The 12,250-nt window shown below is 41.9% G+C and overlaps 1 protein-coding gene across 3 annotated transcripts in view; it reads right to left on the bottom strand.

Annotated features, from left to right (window-relative positions):
• mapk10 (mitogen-activated protein kinase 10) overlaps positions 1-12,250 on the bottom strand; it is a 158,816-nt gene that overhangs the window by 28,298 nt on the left and 118,268 nt on the right. For 2 of the 3 annotated variants that reach the window (XM_059988688.1, XM_059988686.1), the window contains exons 8-9: positions 11,082-11,264; positions 9,371-9,495 (exon numbers count right to left, since the gene is read on the bottom strand). In XM_059988688.1, the coding sequence (XP_059844671.1) occupies positions 9,371-9,495; positions 11,082-11,264 (308 nt within the window). The remainder of the gene's footprint in view (positions 1-9,370; positions 9,496-11,081; positions 11,265-12,250) is intronic. The other variant, XM_059988687.1, reaches the window with a different exon arrangement.

Below are 12,250 nucleotides of genomic sequence, written 5' to 3'. Positions count from 1 at the left end.
AGGGCTGTGCTGATTTGCAATTTCCACATGCACAAGACCTAGTACAGGGAAGAAACCCACAATTAATCTCTGAAGAAAGAAGAGCCATTGCTGCAGCTTGCAGTAATAGCAATTTCCATTTACGTCCAGGTGAATGCATCACACCAGCCACATTGGCAGTGCTTAGCGTTTCAGCCTTCTCTACTCAATTTGTCCATTTAATTGAGTGAATACCATCATGCTTTACTTCAAATTTAGTTCTGGCAAATGCACCCATGCACTGATATAGGAAAGTCATGCCTTTGTCACAATTCAGCGGGGAAGGAAAAAGTGTTGGATATTCCTTGCGTTAACGTGAGAGCACACTAGGTGTGGAACGAAGCAGTACAGTGCCCTTGGTGAAGATGGGCTGTGGTTGTTATTACAGCAGCAGGCTCTTGTTGATTTGACCTCAGGTCTGTAGGGACCATTCCTTTTGTAATTCGTGGAAGGATATACCTGCTTGTTAGTTAATGAACAGTGAAATTAAACCATCTTTCATGCCAACTGACATTTAATCTTCTTTATGCATGAAGACAGAAGGTTTGGCAAACTGCAATCATCTTTCCTAACTAGCCACTCACCAACTCCTGTTTTCTGCATATGCAATAGCTTTGGTGAATTTAATATACAATGAGCAGCCTGAACATAGGTCAGGAGCTTCTGTAATCTAGATAACTTTAATTTGAAGAAAATTCTCTCTTTGCTCCTGTTGTAAAGGTACTAATGCATCTGGAAAGGAAACTGAAAAACAAGCAGTTGTCCTGTGTGAGCCTTGTTGGTGCATGAGGATATTCCAGGTCTGGGCAACACATCAAAGACCAGTCCCCTTGCCTGGCTTCAGCATCAGTACGATTCGATGCATATATCATAGAAAGCAATTAAAGCTGGAAGAGTTTTGGGGCACTTGTACCAATCAGAGTGTTCTACGAACAACTCCAGCTGAGCCTGTCTAACTCAGCACATGGCAAACATAACTACTCAACTACTCTAACCTTTCCATCATTATTAAAACTGATGTACATGCTTTAATTATGTCCAAAATTGTCAATTGTTTTAAATTCTGTAACTCCTTCAAGACCAACAGAAAAACAAAAGACATCCTCTTTATAAATCCTCTGCCAGTTTATAAGCAATGATATATTAGGAAAAGGATGGAGGACCAGCTGATTAAAATCTCAGTTTGCAAACCACCATGCAGTATATATAGAGAGAAGGTGAAATTCAGTGGGACACTTCATAAATTTGTATGCCAATGTTAACCTTCTCAGTTTGTCCCAACTTTAGTGTATGTGTTCCCTGGACAGGGATCAAGCAATTTTCTCAAATTTTCTCACTACAATGTTATTCCTTATCATTAACTCCTTTTTCTGATTGAATGGAACAAACCTGCAGAATGAGTGAGAAGCTCTCATACCTCCTACATTACCACTATGTCACTATGTTTGAAGGCCAAGCTCTTAAGTAATTGCTCATTAATTTCACATACATGAGAAAATAAGCGCGAAAACATCATAAAACACAAATTCTCAACCAACCTGTCCTCATCATGTAACACTCTCCTTGAAAATAAAGGACCATGATGAAACTTTAGCAATCATGGACCACATTTCATACTATAGGGACCACCCCTCTGCAACAACAGACATCATTGAGGAAGTTTGCTACTGTCTCAAGCACATAAAACACAGCCTATGGCCAGCTGAAGGAAAAAGAGATTTTGAAGATCAAGACCTGAGTCCTGGTATAGAATTCCTGGTCTAATGTGCAGCCATGATACCTACTCTTCCCCCTCCCCTATTCACTGTAGATACTGATGGTAATAGTCAGGAATACCCAAAGCTATATCCATAAAACTTCTCAACTCCACTGACTGTGGTGAACTACATATACCTGTCTGGACATGCCCCCCCCCCCCCCCTGCTGACTGCTCCTGTGGTTCCTCCCACTGACCGTGGCTCCTCCCACGGACCCCGGTATAAAGTTGATTGGGGACTCCACTCCGGCCTCAGTTTCCAGGATGCAGTGTGGTGGTCAATTGCTGCTTGTTCTTTCTTCCAGCCAATAAAAGCCTATATCTTGCCTCACGTCTCTAAGAGTTATTGATGGTGCGTCACTGACAAAATAAGCAAATTAACTTCAGTGTTCTCTCCCAGACCAACATGTCAGAACTGAGGCTCTAACTACACTCAATCGCCTCTGATGTATGCATGACACTAGAGTCACAACTCAGCACCTGAGTCCAGGTTTAGTCATGCCAAGAAAATACCCTTCTTCTCACCCTTCTTTTCAAAGCTCAAAGTAAATTTCTTAATAAAGTATATGTCACCATATACATCTCTTAAGATTCATTTTCATCCAGGCGCACTCAATAAATCCCTAATAGAATAATAACCTGAATAGAATCATTGAAAAACTGAATTTGGGTGTTCAACCAGTGTGTAAAAGACAACAAACCGTGCAAATACAAGAAAGAAATATTAATAATAAATAGATAAGCAATAAATATTGAGAACTTGAGATGAAGCGTCTTTGGAAGTGACTCCAAAGGTTGTGGGAACATTTCAATGATGGAGCAAGTGAAGGTGAGTGAAGTTATCCCCACTGGTTCAAGAATCTGATGCTTGAGGGATAATAACTGTACCTGAACCCCATGGTGTGAGTTTTATACTTTTTTTCCTGCAGCAGCAGGAAGAGAGCATGACCTGGATGGTGGGGGTCCTTGATGATGGATGCTGTGATAACACTCTGTGTAGATAAGGTGGGGAGGGCTTTACCCATGATGGACTGGGCTGTATCCACTACTTTTTGTAGGATTTTCCACTCAAGGGCATTGGTGTTTCCATAGCAGGCTGTGATGCAGCCAGTCAATATACTCTCCACCGCACATCTGAAGCAGTTTGTCAAAGTTTCAGATGTCATGCTGAATCTTCACCAATTCATAAGGAAGTAGAGGTGATGCGGTGCTTTCTTTGCAACTGCAGTTACACACTGGGTCCAGGACATGTCATCCGAAATGTTAACACTGAGTGGTTTTAAGTTAATGACCCTCTTCACTTCTGATACTCTGATGAGGACTAGTTCATTGATCTCCAGTGTCCTCCTCCTGAAGTCAATAATCAGCTCCTGATGAAGGGTCGAGGCCCAAAACTTCGACTGCACTTCTCCCTATAGATGCTGCCTGGCCTGCTGCGTTCCACCAGCATTTTGTGTGTGTTGCTTCAATAATCAGCTCTTTGATCTTGATGACATTAAGTAAGAGGTTGTTGTTATGGTATCATTCAGCCAAATTTTCAATCTCCCCGCTATATGCTGATTCAGCACCGCCAACCAATGAGAGTGGTGTTGTCAGTAAACTTAAATATGACATTGGAGTTGTGCTTAGCCACTCAGTCATAAGTGTAAAGTGAGTAGAGCAGGGGACTAAGCACACAGTCTGGTGGTGCACCTATGCTGACGGAGTTTGTGGAGATGTTGTTACCAATCTGAACCGATGCTGACAGAGATTGTGGAGATGTTATAACCAATCAAACCGATCTAAAGGGAATAAGAAAGTAGAGGATCCAATTGCACAAGGAGGTAATGAGGCCAAGGTCTTGAAGCTTATTGATTAATTTTGAACAGATGATACTGTACAAAAGTCTTAGAGACACACACACACACACACACACACACACACACACACACACACACGTTTCCCCCGCTATCCGAAGGTAGAGCGTTCCTATGAAACCATTTGTAAGCCGAAATGTCGTAAAGCGAAGAAGCAATTACCATTAATTTATATGGAAAAAATTTTTGAGCATTCCCAGACCCAAAAAATAACCTACCAAATCAAATCAATTAACACATAAAACCTAAAATAACATGAACATATAGTAAAAACAGGAATGATATGATAAATATACAGCCTATATAAAGTAGAAATATTGTATGTATGCTGTAGTTTCACTTATCAAAATTGGGAAGACAGCAAGCCAAAATCGACTTGGAGAGAAAAAAATCGGCACGTACATGCATGTGCACGTATACACATACGTACATACATGCATATGCATGTACACGCATGCGCACACAACTGCCCGCACGAGGCTTCATGGTCATGGTAATCTTTCTCAGGGTAAACACACGTATAAAGTAGGCGTCTTTTTTTCGTAAAAGCGAAAATCCTCTATGGTTAGCAAAAACAGGTACTAATTTAGGTCTTTCGTAAAAGCGAGCTTTTGTAAAGCGAACATTCGAAAAACAGGGGCCACCTGGTGTGTGTGTGTATATATATATATATATATATATATATAGATATGGGTCTTTATTGTGGACTGAGAGTAGGAAGGGGGCAGGGAGAGGGAAATCATGGTTGGGAAGGGGAGGGAAGTGTGTGGGAAGCACCAGAGAAATATTTTGTAATGATCAATAAACTCCAGAGTGTGTCCTTTTCTCACTGTTACCATCAGGTAGGAGATACAGAAGCCTGAAGACACACACTCAGCGATTCAAGAAAGCTTCTTCCCCTCTGCCATCCCATTCTTAAAGGGACATTGAAGCTTTGGACACTAGCTCAATTTTTTAAAATATACAGTATTTCTGTTTTTGCACATTTTAAAAATCTATTCAATATACATAATTAATTTACTTATTAACTTATTATTATGTTTATTTTATTTATTACTATTTTTTCTCCCTCTGCTAGATTATGTATTGCTGCTGCTAAGTTAACAAATTTCGCCGGTGATAATAAACCCGGTTCTGATTCTGAAACAAATTGTTTTGAATTAAATGACCTTGCCTGAAGTCTCAGGGCTGTGTGTGTCTGCACCTGTGCCAACCCAGCCCCCGGCACTCCTCCTCTGCCACCTCTCACACATCCCTCCTGTGCCACCCTCACCCCACCCTGGCACTCCCTCTCTGCCACCTGTCACACATCCCTCCTGTGCCATCCCAGCCCCCGGCAATCCCTCTCTGCCACCTGTCACACACTCCGCCTGTATCATCTCAACCCACCCCGGCACTCCCTCTCTGCCACCTGTCACACACTCCGTCTGTATCACCTCAACCCACCCCGGCACTCCCTCTCTGCCACCTGTCACACACTCCGTCTGTATCACCTCAACCCACCCCGGCACTCCCTCTCTGCCAACTGTCACACATCCCTCCTGTGCTACTCCCACAACCCCGGCACTCCCTCTCTGCCACCTGTCACACATTCCTCCTGTGCTACTCCCATAACCCTGGCATTCCCTCTCTGCCAGTTGTCACACTGCCCCCACATCCCCCCCCCACCCCCGTGCACCCCAGCCTCAGCTTTGCTGCTGCCAGAATTACAAACTCACTCTCCACTTCACGTTGACAAATACTGTGTAAAAGACTTAGGTACACTAGCTGTATACATGGGCCCCAAGACTTTTGCACAGTATTGTATCTCTTTATTACACACAAAATAATTGATTGCATAATTACTCACCCCTTCAAGTCAGTATTTAGTAGATGCAGCTTTTGCTGCAATTACAGCCTTGAGTCTGTGTGGATAGGTCTCTGTGAGGATTAGTTTGGCACATTTGCACAGTGGAATTCTTCCTTATGCTTCTTTACAAAACTGCTCAAGCTCTCCCAGACTGCAAGGGGATTGTGAGTGAACAGCCCTTTTCAAGTCCAGCCACAAATTCTCAATTGGATTGAGGTCTGGACTCTGACTTGGCCACTCCAGGACATTAACTTTGTTGTTTTAAGCCATTCCTGTGTAGCTTTGACGTTATGCTTGGGGTCATTGTCTTGCTGGAAAACAAATCTTCTCCCAAGTTGCAGTTCTCTTCCAGACTCCATTAGTTTTTCCTCCAGGATTTTCCTGTATTTTGCTGCATTCATTTTACCCTCTACCTTCACAAGCCTCTAAGGCCTGCTGCAGTGAAGCAACCCCACAGCATGATGCAGCCACCACGCTTCACAATAGGGATGGTGTATTTTTGATGATGGTGTTTGGCTTAGACCAAACATAGCGTTTGGTCTGATGGCCAAGGAGCTCAATTTTTGTTTCATCAGACCATGGAACCTTCTTCCAGCTGACTTCAGTCTCCCACTTGCCTTCTGGCAAACTCTAGCTGAGATTTCACAAGTTTTTTTTAAACAGTGATTTTCTCTCCCATAAAGCCGTGACTGGTGAAGCACCCGGGCAACAGTTGTGTGGTGAACTACATATACCTGTCCGGACTCGCCCCCTGCTGACTGCTCCTCTGGCTCCTCCCACAGACCCCTGTATAAAGGCGATTGAGGCCTGAGCCCGGCCTCTCAGGCTCCAGGATGTAGTATGGTAGTCAACCACCGCTTGTTCCTTCTTCCGGTCAATAAAAGCCGATATCTCGCCTTCACGTCTCAGAGTGAGTTATTGATGGTGCATCAAGTTGTATGTGCAGTCTCTCCCATCTCAGTCACTGAAGCTTGTAACTCCTCCAGTCAGATCTCTTTGTGGCCTCCCTCACTAGTCCCCTTTTTGACTGGCCATTCAGTTTTTGAGGATGGTCATATACATATTCTTTTCATTTCTTGATGATTGACTTAACTATACTCCAGTGGCTTGTAATTTTTCTTGAATCCATCTCCAGACGTGCTTTTCAACAACCTTTTCATGGAGTTGCTTGGAGTGCTCTTTTGTTTTCATGGTGTTGTTTTTACCAGGATACTGACTCTCCAGCAGTTGGACCACCTTCTTCTTCTCCTTCTTCTTGTGTTGTTTTATGGCAGTCAGCAAACCAGCTTTAAGGTGTATTACTGCCACCTACTAGACTGGAGTGTGGATCGTTTGATAAACAGGAGAAATGATAAGAATTGCATTCCCTAAATTCTATATAATAAACCAGAGTCTTTCAGATACTCCATGATATAGGTCCGTATTTCTCTTGAACTCCCACTTAATATGTCTTCTATACCGACAGCAGTGTTTTTGTTTATCTTAAGCGTTCCTAAGATCTTCACTCTTTCTCTTTCATACTTCTTACCCAAAGGAAGCTTACTTCTACCTCATTTTTGGTCAGTGTATACAACTTTCATAGCATTTCCATAAAATATCTTGTCTACTTTCTGATTTTCTTAATGTGATAGAGGTTAATGCAGACAAACTGTCTGAACAAATTACAGCCTTTTTGACATTATTTTCTTCTATCCAAGATAATGCACTCAGTATTGCTATTAATTCTGTTGTATACACTGATAAATGGTTTGATGTTCTTTTCCTAATGTTAGTTCTGCACTGAGGAATGTAGACTGCAATACCTGTGTGGCCAGACCTAGGGCCTTTTGATCCATCCATAAACATTACAAGTTCATTTCTAAAATACAGGTCTATATATTCTTGTATTATCAGTTAAGACTTCTTTTTTAAAAGTTGTTGCAGGTTTATATCCACTGTAGGTAATGTAAAGAGCCATGGAGGAACATCTGATAATGGAACTGTAGGGCTATGTTCCAGCTCGTGTAGACCATATTTTTGTGCTGTTGCATCCCCGATCCATCCAAAGCTATTATAATTTGAATTTTTATGTTCCCAGCAGTATTTTAATATAGCTCTAGCTGAATGTGACATGTGATGAGGATGTTAGGAGAATTCAGGGTGACTTGGATAGGCTGGGTGAGTGGGCAGATACTTGGCAGATGACGTTTAATGTGAATAAGTGTGAGGTTATCCACTTTGGGAGTAAGAACAGGAAGGCAGATTATTATCTGAACGGTGTAGAGTTGGGTAAGGGAGAAATACAAAGAGATCTAGGAGTCCTTGTTCATCAGTCACTGAAGGTGAATGAGCAAGTGCAGCAGGCAGGGAAGAAGGCTAATGGAATGTTGGCCTTTATTACAAAGGGAATTGAGTACAAGAGCAAGGAAATCCTCTTGCACTTGTACAGTGCCCTGGTGAGACCACACCTGGAGTATTGTGTACAGTTTTGGTCTCCAGGGTTAAGGAAGGACATCCTGGCTGTAGGGGAAGTGCAGCGTAGGTTCATGAGGTTAATTCCTGGGATGTCTGAACTGTCTTACGCAGAGAGGTTAGAGAGACTGGGCTTGTACACGCTGGAATTAAGGAGATTGAGAGGGGATCTGATTGAAACATATAAGATTATTAAGGGATTGGACAAGATAGAGGCAGGAAATATGTTCCAGATGCTGGGAGAGTCCAGTACCAGAGGGCATGGTTTGAGAATAAGGGGTAGGTCATTTAGGACAGAGTTAAGGAAAAACTTCTTCTCCCAGAGAGTTGTGGGGGTCTGGAATGCACTGCCTTGGAAGGTAGTGGAGGCCATTTCTCTGGATGCTTTCAAGAAGGAGCTAGATAGGTATCTTATGGATAGGGGAATCAAGGGATATGGGGACAAGGCAGGAACCGGGTATTGATGGTAGTTGATCAGCAATGATCTCAAAATGGCGGTGCAGGCTCGAAGGCCTGAATGGTCTACTTCTGCACCTATTGTCTATAATGGCACTGAATTCTGTACCTGTGAGACAGCACAAAAGAAGAAGAATAGGACATGATCTCTTGGTGTCCAGTGGAAGAATTTATTTGTATAATAAATATAATTGAATTTGTAAGCAAAAGAAACTTCTCAGATCATTGAACCCTGGTTGTCCCTTGAACATTCTCCCAAATATGTTTCTGATTAGAACTGATGATAGAATTGCAAAGCAAAGACTTTTAAATAAAGGATAAGTAGTTGTATTGAGCAACATTTTCCTAATTGCTTCTTGACTTTATTGTGCTACTATGAACCTGCATCTGATTAAAGTTTCAATGATATTCGGTTCAAAATGACACAGACGTGATTGCTAAATGGTGTTTTCTCCCTAGTGTCAACTGAGAATACCCTTGGAATTTAAATTTATTTACTACTGGAGGGACAACATACATGGACACATATTGGGCTAGAGATTTGGATCCAGTTCTGCTACCCAGGTTTGCTACAGGCAGTTCCTGTCCATACTAATTTTTTCTAACGTTGTTGGCTATTCCCTCAGTGTCCAAGAGGCCTCGCACAAGATGGACCATGCTCCAAGATGCAGCCCTCCTCTCAGATTGCCCTGATAGCCCCAGGCAGGTAGCTGCCGATAAATACTTTTGGCTAATTTAAACACCATGGACAATCAAATGCAAATAAATTTAAATTATTAATTGAAAGGAACATTTTAAAAAGAAATCAAAATTCAATTAAAAGTACATTAATACAGTAACAAATACCTTGCCTTTTCCTTGGGATTCTTAAAGAGCTTAATGTTATTCGGAGATAAGTCACCTTGCTCGCCTGCCTTTTGTAAACTCTCTGAGCTACAACGAATGGGATTCTGATTCCTGGAGAACAGAAGCAGCAGGACTTACCGCCTCAACTTCGGCTGGGTCATACCATACGTTAATGTATGGGTGCTGTAAGGCTTCATCCACCGATATCCGTTTGGCAGGGTCAATTACTAACATCTTGGACAGGAGGTCTCTGGCCTGGCTGGCTGCAAAACACATTACACTGATAATGTTTCCCGAACTTTAACCAATATGTTGTCCATGTCACCAAACTGCCTCTAGATTCCTAGATTCTATACATCACAGAAACTCGCCTACAGGAAGCCAGCACTTGGTTTCAATTACGCACAGTATTTACACGAATATGATATTAATCCGATTCTTTATTGTCCTCAAATTCTCCCTGGATTCTGCCTCTCCCTTCAATTTACAGTAGTCCATTAAACTACCATCCCATATCCCCTTTAGCTGTAGGAGAAGGAAGGAGCATTCACAGCAATAGACAGAGTGGACAGCCAGCACCTCTTCCGCAGGGCACCACTGCTCAATACAAGAGGTCATGGCTCACTGGCACTCTGAGCATAGGCTACGATAGTGGTGCCACCCTTTTGGTTTGTAATTTAATCTCTAGTTTAATTTCCCTCATTTAAAAGCTTACTAAAACCCGCAATTGATATAGCTTTAATTTCTCTCCCACGCACAACCACAATTCAAAACCTCCGATGGTGGGGCTGGAATTTCTCATACCTACTTTGCTAGTGGGAATGCAGTAGAGTGGGTTATGGCCCTCTGTATTCCAACTTAGATATACATTGAGAAGGAATCATCCAATACTGTACTACTATGGCCACCTGTGAGAGGAACTGAGTTCAATGTGGGGAGCAAGGGCATGTGGGTGTGAGGAGCAGGGGATGATGCCCCACTGACTAACTGCAGTTGGCACCTGCACCATGAGCAGGTTCAAACCTTGCCTCTGGCCTCCTTTAAAAAGGGATTGTTTAATGGCTGATGTTAGGCTTTGTCTCAGGCCTAATCCTCAGAAGCCTATTTTCATTCATCAAACTATCTTTCCTATGGATCTTCATCACTGTGGATCCTGGTGTCAAAATCCCCAGCACCAGAGCACATGTTAAGGGTGAACCTTTGAGAAGCTAACAGCACTCTATAAAATAAAAACAGAAATGCTGGAAATGTTGAGCAGGTCAGGTCATATCTGTAGGAAGAGAAACATAGTTATAGCTTCAGGTCTGACAAAGGGCCTTCAAACAGAAATGCAACTGTTTCCCTTCCCAGAGATACGACCCAGACCAGCTGAGCATTTCCAATAATTATTTTGGTTTTATGTTAGATTTTCAGTATCTGCAATTTAAAAAAAATCTTCAACCCTCTATAAAACTATATTACATCTCTGCATTCACCTTAGATTTGATGAAGAACAATACAGAAAGCTGATGGCGTTCCCATTGTATGTGTACAACGTTCTTTATTTAAGCTTGTCATTTCATTATATTGTGATAAATCATGCATGCTCACCAACATTAGCTGCAAGTCTATAGAATTTACCAACCAACAATAACGTAGAGTTGCGAGTAGTAGCAACGTTCGAGGATGAAATAATGAGAAGGTGGTGAATATAAAATGGATACAAGAACAAATTTAAAACCACTTAAGTTTGTGCAACTCAATTCAGTATCAGTTCAAATATTTCTAGCTTCTGCTTGTTTTCTTGTTTTCCACAAGCCAAATTGTCTTTACAATGCAGAAAGACTAGTACTTACTTCCTGTGCCTTACCTTTTAACTTATTGTGCTCAGAGTCAGCTGGGAAGAGGCAGTCTGGAAAGAGCTTGGGGAAAGAGTGTCCCGTGTACTTGGGCCTATTTTCCACATAGTTACGGACAGTGGGTTGAAGTTTCTTCATGAACTCTGGGGAAGGTGTTCCCAGCTGCTCAATTACCTTATTCCATTGGTCAATATCTGAATTGAAGAGGTTGAGGAAAATCTGCCCAATATCAGAGGCAATACTTCTTAAAAATGAAGATGAACAGGATTTAATGAAACCTCAATGTACATCTCTGACAGGTGTACATCTCTCTCTGAGAGAACAACATGACTGCGCCAGTTTATTCTAATTCTACAAAGGAATCGATGTTACATATTTATAAATATAATGACAACATTTCTTGTCATAATTTTGTTCTCTAAAAAGGCAATTCCTTTTTAAGCAACCTTATTTGGCATTCAAGTTTGACTCTTTTTTGATTTCTGACACTATCAAAACAGTCCACTGTTGGGTCAAAATATTAGTGACAATACAAGGAAATATTGCATAATTTTTCACTTGTAAAGCATATGTTTGGATAATTTTGCAATGACTTAAAGACTTCTGGATGTGATCATAGTTAGTGTTTCTACCAGCTGCATTGTAGACCACTAAATACATTATTCCCTCTAAGCTGTGCAGGTGTACAGCCATGCAGTAACTGAAATGCTCCTGCGCACATAGCCATTGTTGCTGTGCAGCTGAAATTTTCTTTAATATAATGCTTTAATAAAGCATCGCAAAGTTTTCAGGCTGTGTAAAAACGTCCTGCTTGGAGCAATGGTTGGTCCGTACAGCTTTAAAGCAAATGAGTAGGAACGTTGACCAAGTATTGCCCTACGTGGTTCCTACATGCTCTCGGTGTGGTGAGTGGTAAATCAGTCGTGGGGCTGAATTGAATAAGGCTCCTAAAGGCACAGAGCAAAGAGGCCCTTCAGCCCATCATGTCAATGCTGTGCATCCCATTTACCACTTAGTTCAGCATCTTCGATGCCATGACAATTCAGGTGCTTATCTAGACAGTTCTTAAATGGTCTAACAAACTTCTACAGGTATACAGTTGAAACTATCCTGACTGGTTGCATCATGGATTCCTGCCCAATACATCGAGGACTCATCAATCCCCACCATCAACAGAATC

This window comes from Hypanus sabinus, chromosome 14 (assembly GCF_030144855.1).
Source record: "Hypanus sabinus isolate sHypSab1 chromosome 14, sHypSab1.hap1, whole genome shotgun sequence".
Taxonomy (NCBI): Eukaryota; Metazoa; Chordata; class Chondrichthyes; order Myliobatiformes; family Dasyatidae; genus Hypanus; species Hypanus sabinus.
This window is presented reverse-complemented; position numbering and strand designations above follow the sequence as displayed.